The 12,844-nt window shown below is 39.9% G+C and overlaps 1 protein-coding gene across 2 annotated transcripts in view; it reads right to left on the bottom strand.

The window, feature by feature from the left end:
- EPB41L4B (erythrocyte membrane protein band 4.1 like 4B) overlaps window positions 1-12,844 on the bottom strand; it is a 165,237-nt gene that overhangs the window by 34,121 nt on the left and 118,272 nt on the right. For both annotated transcript variants that reach the window (XM_059477000.1, XM_059476991.1), the window contains exon 19: window positions 8,573-8,640. In XM_059477000.1, coding sequence (XP_059332983.1) covers window positions 8,573-8,640 — 68 coding nt within the window. The remainder of the gene's footprint in view (window positions 1-8,572; window positions 8,641-12,844) is intronic.

Genomic DNA, 12,844 nt, shown 5'->3' on the forward strand with positions numbered 1-12,844 from the left:
CTGGACAGACCTCCATGCTTGTTTGAAACGTGGCAATTGGGCTATGCGGGATAAAATGATTGTCCACATCATAAACTGATGGCATTAATTAACTTCTCTTGCCTTGGAGGAACTGCATCGTTCAGGATTTTAAAACTACCAAAGACTGCTGGGGGAACACACTTCCTGCACTTCTCTTTAACAGGCTTTATCCTCTTTACTTCTCTTTCTCTTTGTGTCTATTTTGTCATCTGGAACAATACCTCTCCCTGTGTCTTCCCAAACTGATGCCAAGAGATAGAGGATAAAAACCCCATGATTACAAGGATACAGCCAGCTGCATGAAAGTTAACCTGCTTTCAGATGCTGACTCATGGAAAAGGAAAAAAAAAAGCCCCAGAGGCTGATTTTGGCTGCAGAATTCCTTTTGAGTGGGAACATGATAGTGAAAACTTGGGAAGGATAAGCAAGAAAGAAAGGAAGGAAAAGGAAAAATACTTGATAGATTCATTCTCTTGTATATCAAAGACATAGCCTAACAAGCTAAGCAAACACAGAAAAACACTCAAATCTTTCCTAAACCTGTGCTCTTAGTATTTCACACATTTCTTTTTCAAAGGTCATCTGAAGTTAAGAAACAATATGTTCTTTTTCCCTTTGATAAGGTACCTTTTCTCAGAAGACAGGTTAGCTTTTCAAAACATTGCTTGGACATTTTAAAGCTACTACCCGTATCAAATTTTCTGAATAAAGTTTTTTTCTTCTTTTTACCTCCCACACCCCCCTCCTTATAGATTGCAGATGTATAAAAAAGATCCTTGCTACAGCTTATGTGCTTTTCTTACTCACAAATTGAGTTCTGCCTCTTGTAAAGGAAAAATTGTCAGTTCCTTCCATTGCCCTTGCAATGAAAATTATGTGCAGTCTAGACAAAAGTACAGTGCCCCTGTGGTCCAACAAATAGATAATGATCATACAGGAGCTGCTCTTCTCTCACAGCTCTGGGTAATGCAAGAGGTCAACACTTGGTATCTAAGGTCAAACTGAGTACAAATCCTACCCCTGCTCACAGCAACCAGGACAGCCATAATGAATCCTGTGCTTTCCAAGGAGCCTAAGCACACTTTAGGGGACACAGGACAGAGCCAAAGAAATGCACCTCAAGTGGGGTATTTCCTTAGCTTAACCTCATCTGAAAGGTCTGAGTACTGCTCCTTCCTCTGTAGTTTGTAGGTTAAGAATACAATTACAAACAATTCATCAGCATTTGGCTTCAGGCAGCAGGTCAAAGAGGAGTTTAGACTCAGAATGAAGTCAAAGAACATACCTAGGCGTGCTATCTGTAATCTTTAATGCAGACTGGCATGTAAAGGCTATTCAAGAGTTCAGCTTGAAGTTATGACTTTGATGCAGAAATTACTCCGTGAGGTTCTTGCAAAAAGCTAGAGCAGTAGATCCATTAACCTGTCACTGGACTGAGGCCAGGGTGATGTGTATTCAGATATTCGCTTCATTTTTGGAAAGGCTGGTTGAAATTTTTCAGCTGGAGAATGATTCTTATTATATTTTTTAAGGTAAAGACTGAATGACAAAAGGAGATTTTTAAAAGCAATTCAAAATTCTTAGGAAGAAGCCAACAGAGAGTGCAGACATTACTTTGAGAGACACTCCTTCCTTGATGATACATGGAAGTTATATTTTAGAAGTATTACTTTGGTCACAAAAGGTGTTGGACATTTTCCCATCCATTGAAAGGCAGCCAGACTCAAAGCCCAGCGCACCCCAGAGGCACAAGGCACAGCAGGCTGATCACATTCTGACAATCTGTATGAGCCAAGCTTACTCTGCAGTAGGCATTCAGAAGAGTGCCTGAGATTACTTCTCCTGATTCATCTGCACCCCGTAAAACTTGATATAATTCAATGTTTTCCACCCCTCTTTTCTGGTGTGCAGCATCATCGAGCTCTACGAGATAACATTTAATTTTACGTTACGTGTTGAGCAGCTCCTAATGTAATTAGTCTCAATGTAATGGCGTAATTTGGTTTTGGATGGGAAGATTTACAAAGAAAATTAGAATAAATGAATGCACAAAGCACCAGCTGGTGCTTATACCTACTCCCACATAAGAAGAATATTGCTATTTGCAATCCTATGAAAGATGAGATAATTTGGATAACAAGGATCAACAAAGGGTGATGCAGCAGTTGGTCTAAACAGAAAGAAATCCACAGACAAATCCTGAACCATGTGGGATATAAAGCGTGCCAAACCTGGCAGTAACCCAAAAGCATATTTTAAGGGAAATAAATATTGCAGTGCATAAATGTACCACATGGTGCATGACAGCAAAAGGCAACAGCAACAAGAACAGTAATAACTGACCAGCCAACTCAAGGGCTTCAGCTAAAGAGGGTTCCTGACTGACAACTGAACTTATATTTACACTTTTGATCACTATTTTGAGTAAGAGGCTGTCTAATCTCCATCCTGTATTTGGATGTTTTCAAAATTCAGATAGAAAAATCCATGGCTGACTTGATCTAGAGTTGGTGACAGTCCTGCCTTGAGCCCTCATGAAGATTAACATGTAGGAGATGAAGAAGGTATTAGTGTTTACAGGTACCAAACATATCATATCTAAGCTTTCCTGAGCAGCATGTGAACATGAAGAAAAGTGTATATTATCAGCAAATCCAGTTGCTAGGTAATGTCCTGTCTTACAAATTTCACTTCAGTTGCTTACCCAACTTGTTTAACTTCAGGCATTTTTACCAACATTTCTACTGTTGGACTTATCCCAAGATGAAAATTTACTTTGGCAAACAGGCCATGCCCAAAGACAGACAGTATTTTGCTTTGTCCTAAGCAGTAGCAATTCTTAACATCTGAACTATTTTGGTGTAATTCTTAACTCTGGAATTCCTTAAGCCAGTACAGCAGAATTATACCCAGGCTTGTATTCAGACATGTTTGAAGAAGAAAACAAAACAGGAAAAAGTGCAGACCTTTATCTTAAATACAGTCCAAATGTGTATGTGTGAACCTACATGCACATGCACTCAGGTATCCATGCTATAGCATTATCTAGGTGGTCATAGCCAGAAAGAAAACATGCTTCAAAGAGTTTTGAGGAGAAATTAATATATAGGCACTGGGGAAATTGGACAGCTGGTGCTTCTCTCTGGCAAAGATTTGACTAAGAAAACAAATTCTTTTCATGGGGATCTGTGCTTAGCCATATATTCCTTATATTTAATAAATTAAGTAGGCTGGCAATTAGGCAATATATTTCTGCAAAGAAAGTTCACGAGTTTATCTTTCTAGCACCCATCCCCTTCTTGAGAAACAGGAGAGGTTTATAAAAAAGTGAAAAGGTGACTTTGCAATTCCCATTCCCTTGATACACTGCAGGACAGAAACCTCCACATCCCAAATCAGAAGGTGGGACATGCCCCTGATCAAGAGGAAAGTGTGACCAGAGGTGATAGGAAAGCTGCTGCTACATTTTTCATTTTTCTATTTTGAACAACACTTTACTTCCTTGACTATATTTCCTTCACTATACTTCCTTCATTGTTTCTGGTAAACAGCTGGAACCTTGATCTCTCAAGGCTAAAAGAACCAAATACAAAAAGACTAGTTGATAGAGGCAGGGGATGAGAGCCTTGTGAAAACTATAAGAACATTCAGTAATCTCAAGCATGAATTAAATTAGATATCTAATCAGCAAATTCTCCCAAAACACTTCTCCCTCAATACTTCCATCTGGACACAGAGACAGATACCCGAGTGTCAGGAATTCTCTAACAGATGGGAAAATACCTCTGCTGCTTCCTCATAATCCCTTCTGGAGCATTTGCTACCATGACAGGTCCTTTTACAATACTAAAGAAGAAAGTGATCTGTTAGAAAGGTTTTTCTAGCTCTATTGTATGATGAATTCCTCTTGTTGGCCTTGAAAGGGATGGATGTGATCACTTCTTCCCTTGTACACTTGGGGTCTACATCCCCAAAGAAGCACTATTAAAAATCCTAGCAAAATGACTGCCCTAACAAATTCCAAACTAACCCAGTGTTGACACAAACACATTTTTACTACATGCCTTAACAAAGCATGCTTCACCATGTGAAGTGGTAACTGCAAACTATCTCTTATTGATTCAACACAGGCAGTATAAAAAGAAAAAAAAAAAAAAAGAATAACAAGAAAAACAAAAAAGTAAAAAAAGAAAGCAAATACATAAATAACACTTTTTTCCCAGGTATTTCTTCTTCCAAAAACCAATGTTCTCTTCTGCCTTGTCCAAAATGCATACAGCCCAGCTACATAGTGACTAGTATATAGTTATAGAGTACATATTACTTTGGTGTTGAAGAAAATGTGCTTTCAGATCTGTTACAACAGAGTTGTAATAAAGAAAGGTTTGACTCTTCTTCAGAGGACTCCTGTGTCCTATCAAGGTAACTCATGGCTCTCCTATTTAACCTGCTAGAGAAATTCCCCTTCTGTTAGCTGCTCTCATTTGACTTTGTTCAGCTGAGAACTCTGTCACATGCAGCCCAGATGGATCCAGCTGAGGCAACCACCCAATTTCCCTGTAGCCACTGTCCAGATCTGCAGCTCTGTTACAGGTTATCTGCAAAGCAGTAGGGTCACCAAGGGGAATGTACAACTATGTCCCAATTCAGAGTGTAATTGAGGATTAAAGAGGATGTAAGCTAGAATGCTGCAGCATGTATTCAGTTACTGAGTCACCAGCTCTTTCATCATTTAATGTTGGAACCAGCACTTGAAACAGTCTGGGAGGAAAAAAAATCCTATCCAGAGGAGGAAAACCTACAGAAATGTGCAGGACTGCAGGACTGCTCTCCAGAGGCAGGGAGTGAGACAGGACTGCAGTCTGCTGTGATCCCATATCCTCCTGCATCCTAATCTGGTGTGTACAGGTTATTTATTAACTGCAAGATCAGGAGACAACCTTGCAATTCCAGCCTGTGCACCAAATGACAGAGCAAGTTTAACAAGGCTTTCCCTCCTGAAAGCTGCAAAGTTAGTGTTATTTCAGTTTCAGCTTTGATTCCCCCTTCCTCATGTTTAAAATTACTTACATAAAGAAGTGTTTGGAGTTTGCCAGAAGACACAGAAAACAGGTGGATAAACTGCCTAATACATGACAACTTTGCATGTCAAATGACAACATTATCCCAAGGCCATGCCCAAGAAAATTACTGGAGACTGACTTGCAGGAAAAGTGGCTATACCACACAGACATATGAGTAATTACTAGTTGAACCAGAACTAATTCTACAAAGAGCTATAGCAATTGTTAGCCAAATTGAGTCTGTCATGGCAGATGCTAAAATAATTGCTATGGGAGATTACAGGCCATATCCAAGCAGTTAATTCATTAAAAGTGTAATATTCAGAATGGCAATGGAGGAGCAGACAAAATGGTAGCAAACAGAGCACAGTTTTTTAATCAAACAAGCACTACTGCCCTCCTCTGTCACCCTCTAGTTCCCTATTAATAAGAACAATTCATGCTTCAGTTACTGCTCAAAACTGCATATGTTTGCTTACTAGCAGGCCTGAATGAATTTCCCTGTGTCTTGGGTTTGGAAAAAACAAAGAATTTTGTAATGTTTTGTACAGTTATCTGTGACGGTGTCCACAGGGGTTCTTGGATGAGGGAAGAGACGAGGATCTGACTCCATGTTTCAGAAGGCTTGATTTATTATTTTATAATATATATTATATTAAAACTATACTAAAAGAATAGATGAAAAGGTTTCATCAGAAGGCTAGCTAAGAATAGAATAGCAAAGAATGATAACAAAGGTTTGTAGCTTGGCTCTCTGTCCCAGCCAGCTGGGCTGTGATGGCCATTAATTAGAAACATCCAAGATGGGCCAATCACAGATCCACCTGTTGCATTCCCCAGCAGCAGATAACTGTTGTTTACATTTTGTTCCTGAGGCCTCTCAGCTTCTCAGGAGGACAAATCCTAAGGAAAGGATTTTTCATAAAAGATATCTGCGACAGTTATCAGTGTGAAAAATAGACAAAGTCATTGTCCTTGCTATAAATCTCTCACATGAAAAGAGTGGAGTATTGCTAAAAAGCTGTGACAGCTACTAGTTTCAACCAGCAAGATATTTCAGCAGAGTCTTCAAAGATTCACAGAGGCATTGTTTACAGAAATGTCTGCATGAGCACTTGCAGGGAAAAAATATATATTCCATGTGGAAGGTTTTTTTACCAAGGGTTGTTCTGCTTGTCTCTGCTAAAGAGAAGAGAAAAGCTCCCAGACAATTTGTCTCCCAGTATGAACTAACCCTTGGCTCTACTCAGACGCAATTCCTAGCAGAGCAAAGGCTCATTTACGTCCATCAAATTCCACAAGACAGAGGTTATAGAGAATGTTATTGGCAAATAGATCACATGCTGTCTGGCTGCAGAGGTGCATACAGCCCTGTAGAAAGAGCAGCTGCTTGAAAGAGAAAGAAAATGGCTAGACACTGGATTTACATATATGTAGGCTGTTAAAATTGGTCTACCCCTTAAAACTGGTCTATCCCTGAGCATTGATTACTTGTATATGTGCACCTTCAGGACACAGCAATAAAAGAATTCCATTTCATTTGGTACAACTCACTGTAGAGGAAATGATGCTTGACATATCACAGATAAAAATAGATATTGGACAAGTATACACCAGAACGCTGCATACCAAGAACTCCAATGTGACTTTTACAATTTTATAAGTTTGGATGTGTGGGAAAGAAAACAGTGAAATTTGCTTTGCAGCCAGGTTACCAACCTTACCTCATGCTGAATAGTACTTAACTAAAAAGCACTTTACAAAGCACACCACTCATTTATAGTTCAAAAGTATGCAGCAAGAGAGAACCTATTCCAAAACGTGGAGTAAAAAGGCTTTTCTCAGATGTTATTCAGAAGTTCAGCAGAAGTGATTAAGGAAAACAAGTCTGTAGCCACAATCCCAGTCACACAGGGATATACAAATTAGGTCCTCCTGAACTGCTTCTGGAAGTGACAGCAAACCAACAAAGCGCTGTGGCAGAGACAACATGGGAAACCCATTTCAATTAAACAAAGAAATAGGTCACTGTGCTATGTATGTGATGAGTTTTCTTAAGAAAGAAAATAATTTCTCAAGAAAGTTTAGTTCAGGTCTAAGAAGAGCAAGGGCACAGAAGAAAAATGGGTGAATCTAAATATCAAACAGAGTTTACAGCCTCCTGGACAAACAAATGAGAAAATCATGGCCTCTCAGGTGAGACATTTCAGCTCTGCAGGGTATCCCAAGACAAGAGACTGGGAAACTGGGAATCACAGCTGCACTGCAAGCAAGCCAGGTGCTGCCATGGGAGGCAATAGCATCGCCTCTCGTGTCTCCTCCTGCCTCAGCACCACCAACCATCCCCACCATTCTTCTCTAGGTAGCTGCTTTCACTAAGCAAACACAGCAACTCTGCTAGCCCAACCTGGTCAGAAAGGAATTTCTGAATGAAGTGGTTTTGAAGGCTATGCAGATTTATCACACTGTAGGGAAAATACACATTTGAAATTAACATTGACAAATTTTCCCAACTATAAGTGTTAATTTTTTAGTTCAGAATGACTTAATTTTTCAAATATAATTCATTATGCACCTCAACTAGACTTTTCTATAAGGTGATTAAATGTCTGTTTTCTGTTGCAAGAATCACCACCCAAAAGCTATAAAATAAAATGAGATGATTAGTGCTCCAGTACATATGTATATTACATGTACATGAACATATAAAAACCAGATACACTGGTGTAATTAGCTGATTTAGCAGCCATGCTGTAAATATGCAACAGTTTTCCCTCAAACTCTCCCCTCAGATTTCAACACTGCAGATGTTCAACGTGATGGAACTACCGGACACATAGAGGCAGGTGATTTCCAAATGCTCCTGCTGTAACCTCTAATCACCTGCTGGAAGACAGCATACTGTGCCACTCAAATCATGTTTACAATTAACATGCCTCTTCAAAATGGCCACTCCAATAAAGAAAGACAATTATCCTCTATCAACAGAAGAAAAGTACAATCAAAAGTAGTTACTACTGTCTGCAAATGAGTTATTTTTCTGAGGACTGTATACCAAATGCCTCTTCTTCTGAGAAGAAAAGACCTTGCACAAATTGGGAAAATCTAGACACAGGGATATGCCAGTTTGGACAGCTAGCATGTTTCTGATAGAAAAGCTATGAAAACTGACTTTTTTAATATAAGCTTTTATAAGATTGTCTCTAGACTTGATTTCTTACCCAGAGCTTTTGTCATTTATTCAAATAGATACACTTAGCCTGATCCTTAAAGCTGAGCTTTTATCAGTTCTTGAACTATATCTGATATATATGTGTAAAATAAGCACTGCTCTGACAGCCACCTTCTTCTTAGGTCATTGCATGGTGAGCTTTACTCAGCAACCGGGAGATGAGCAAATTGAACTGTAACAACAAGTTGAAATAATGTTTGGGAAATCCCTCATTACATTAATTTTTTTCTTCCCCTACAGACAAGAAGCAACAGACCTTACATTAGGGTCCTGCAGACTGGAGGTCTTACTGGGATTTACAAAAGAGGTCTCTTCTTTCACAGCCTGTTAAAAGAAGGAGCCAAAGTTTAGTACAACATCCATGCACTTAGGATAATACAACAGTTTATTAAAAAATTATTCCTGTAAGCAGCTCAGAAAACTGCAGCATTCAAAATGCTTACTCTGTCCAGATTTAAAAGACACGATCTTTTTGGGTTTTCATCTCCTACAGCTGAGATTCACTGTGATGAGCAACAATGTACAACATGCAGGGCAATAGTATAAGGGAGAGATTGGTAATGGAGGAGAAAGAAAGGAACACTGACATTTATGGCTCCTCCAGAAAGCACTTGAGCAGAAATCATACAAAATCTACACAGACAAACATACTGTAATTGAGCTGTCCTTTCAATTGGAGTAGAAAAAATATTTATTCTGAAATAATGATGCCAACTCTTCATTCAGTTTTTGAAAATCTAACTGAAAAATGTGATTCCCTACATATATTCACACTGTATGCACAATTCACAGAAAATCTCACTCACTACTGCTCTCTGCTAAATTACAGAGTCCTGTCTCTCATATGCCATTTTTCTGTCGATTTGAAAATACTAGTATTGCAAAATAACTCCCATGGAAATTGCTTTATTACCTAGGAAATGCCCAGTCTGGGCAGGTGTTGATATACTCTTCATCTGAGATGCGGTATTCCCAATCCATGTGTAAATGCCAGTGTGAGGACAACACTGCCCCCCACTACAGAAAATACTGACTACAGAGACAAGAGTATTTCCAAATACTCCTCCCCATCAGTCAGGGACTTCTCAGACTGTGACATTTGCAACCCTCTATGTGAACAGAGGGGGACTGAAATAGTCCCACAACAGAGTGGTTTTTCAGTGTTCAGTATCTGAACCACAGTAATTTGAGGCCGTAGGTCCAGATCAAATTAAATTAAATGTGTCAGTCTAATCCTCTTAAAATGGGATGAAACAGATTTCTTCAAATCCATCAAATCCAAATCAAAGGATTTTACAGACACATAAAAATATTGTAATGTTACATAAGACCTTCCATTCAATAAAAATTGAAATATTTCATTTGTGGGTACTCATAAGAAAAGAAAACAAAATCAAATCTGAGTTTCTTCTATACCTTAGCGATGAACTAAATTAAAAATATCAGTAGGGATACTCAATGCTTGGGGAAATCACCCAAGTGTTGGGTTTGTTTTCCCCTTGTGCTAGAGAGAACAGAACCCTCATTGCCACTTCCCAGATCATTATTTACCAGATCATCAGCCATGCTGCAAAGGGACTGCTCCAGCTTAATTGTGTACACAAAATTAACTGTATGGGCAATTAAACTGGAACCACTGGGAACCTGACAGAAAGTGAACTCTGTTCTGGGTCTTCTCCAGCCCAGGCAAGCACCTGAAGTAATGGGTTAGAGGGCATTTTGAGACAAGTCCTTTAGTAGGAAGTTCATCCCTTCCTACTATAATTGTTGAATCTTGTATGTTGATACCAAAGCCCCCATCTGCAGAGAGGGGACCTTCTAACCCTCATCAGCAACTTTATCCCTCTCCCAGGGGGCTAGTTCACAGAGGAAGTTGGTTTTCAGCTAGGTTACTTGGAGGAGAACAGGATCAGCAGCAGCTACTGGAGAAGCTCCACTCCAATGTAGTGCCCTTACATATTTGGGTTTAATCTCCCTCAGGCAGAGGTTTTCTCAGTCCTGCACAAACACTCCAGAAATTAAGGAATCAGATAAATGTGAGACATTATCACTACACCACCATCATTGTAACTCAGCCACCAAATGTTTTGCTGCCAAGGTTTTCAGTGAATTAATGTCACCTCATAAACCATTTGGGGATCAAGAGTGCAATTTTACAATTTTAATAAATTTGTAGCTTTAAGCAATTCAGCTCAGCTTTAGAAAACATTTTTACTAGTCTTCTAGTAGCTCTGTCTTGCATAATGTTTATTCAAACTCTTTTGATTTCTTGAAAGGAAAGAAAAAAGTTTTTAAGGACTTGGGAGAAAGCATTGAAAATCATTCTTTGTTGGCATAGATGAGCAGTGGAAGCAATATTTCTTTGTTCTGCAGAAATTATAATGCTTTTTATAAAGTTGTTTGGTTTCTGAAATCTGTAAATGTGAATCCAGCTGTCAGAAACCTAATACAAGGTCTCTTCTTCCCCACTGATGTCTTAGCAACATTTTATTGTTAAGCCTGTCAAGCTAGCTGCTTATTATGTGTCAAATTGGTTACTTTTTAAAACTACAAATTTTAGTTCATTCCAATTTTCACCAAAGTAATTGATCTGCATTTTAAGATGCACTTGAACACAACAATGGAAAAGAGATTACAGAGATCAAGAACGCAATGCAGGGGTTGTGACTAGCAATGAAAATATTAAAATTCCACCTTCTTAAATGCAATAAGCCATGGATCTCATTAGCCAGCTGAGAGGGCTTCACTGTATTAGAGCCTTGGTGGCTTCTCAGCTCTCTGGCTACATTATTTCTCTCTTTTGTCTTCTCTCCATTGGAAGGCTAAACCTGCATCTGAAGAAGTCATATATTCCTAAGCAGCATGACCAGCATGCTCCATCAATGAGGAATTTCTCTTGGTATTAATTTTTCTCCACTACTACTCAGGTTTTAGAGATCAGAAAATACTCCTGAACCCACAAGTAAGCACTGCAGACCAGTGAGCAAGTAATCCCACTCTAAATTGTAAGGAGAGAGGGAGCACGCAAAGAAATGGGGGGGCCTGAGCAGCCCCAGGTGATAAGGCCTGCCCTCAGGGTGCCATGGGTGTGCATTGGCAGGTACAGATTAACAAGGATGGGCTCATTCTTCTCACCTTATGCCTCTCTAGCTGTGGATGAACAGACACAGGAAAATGTTATACTTGCAAACCCTTCTGCAAAGGGCTGCAGCTGTCAGAAAGTGTACCACCCCTGCTTCACTTGAGGGCTTGTTGGCTTTTGGGGTGTTTCTACAAAATGAGGTCAGTAAGTCATCACCTGGCAGCCTCTTGCTTTTATTTTTCTTCTTAACACTGCAAATCACATTCACTAATCACAGAAGGACTTCCTCAGCCTTACTGAAAAGACATGACTTCAGAACAAGGGTTGTGCTTGTAGACAGCCCTGGCACTGTAATTCCCAGATGGTTTGCCTTAATTTGAAAACAAGTGCACCTGCTGGGGCCAGGATTTGGGTTTCCATTGCAGGATGCCTTCCAGCAATGGAGAAAGGGGGTTTAGCCAAGGGTGGCAGGAGGTGCCTGGTAGGGAATGTACACACACACAGGGCTGGGCAGAGGTTCTCACCCACTGAAAGCCCAGCACTGATGTAAGAAAGACAGAGGCAGAAGCAAAGCATGAAGCTGCTTAGGTCTTAACTAAGGCAGATTCTCCCCTCCCACAGAGGCTGCTACTCTGAGGGAGAGATTTCAGGGCATAGCAGACCTGGAAGCCCAATTTATACAGAAGCATATTAATTTAATAATTACCCAAAGAGAAACAAGCCACTTTTCTGGCTACCAGACTGTAAATCAAATTAAAAGTTTATCCATATAATCCATCCACACAATGCCATTCTGGGTTTTTTTATCTGCATCAGGCCCAGAGGAAAAAACAAATAATTTATTTTCTGTTTTCATATGCCATTAACTTTCTGGATGATATTAGAAACAAAGAACTACTTTATCATTTTGAGCATTGCTTTATACTATGAAGGGACAAGAAACATGACTGGGCAGCAATGCCATTGTACAAGCTCTCTTCACAGATGATTGCTAAGAGATAATTTCACCAAAGGATGAAAAGAGGAGAAAAGTACCTAAATTTTGTCCACAGCTCTCTGAGCCATCTACCTACGGGCAGCTGGGAATTCTCAGACTGCTTTTCAGTCAGCTCCTGAGCAGTGCTAATCCCTGCTGCTGCCTTGGCAGCCAGGCCCTTTGGAGCCTTAGAGAGGGGGTGGATGCTCCAGGGATGCTACACCAGACTCTGCTGAGCTTTCTAGAGGAGGTGGGAACACTTTCTGGCCCATGAGAGTAATCCCATGCATGAATTCATAAGCCCTGGTGGCTGGATTTGCCTAGTGAACAGCAGCTCCTTCAATTTTCTTCTGAAGAAAGAGTTAGCCCCAGGGTAATGGAAGACAGAACCTTAAAATGGGAATTGGTTGCACCAAGCATGTACCAAGAGGGAAAATACAGTAAAGACAGAACTTTGGGTGCAGCCAGCC

Source organism: Ammospiza nelsoni, chromosome 1 (genome assembly GCF_027579445.1).
Source record: "Ammospiza nelsoni isolate bAmmNel1 chromosome 1, bAmmNel1.pri, whole genome shotgun sequence".
Taxonomy (NCBI): Eukaryota; Metazoa; Chordata; class Aves; order Passeriformes; family Passerellidae; genus Ammospiza; species Ammospiza nelsoni.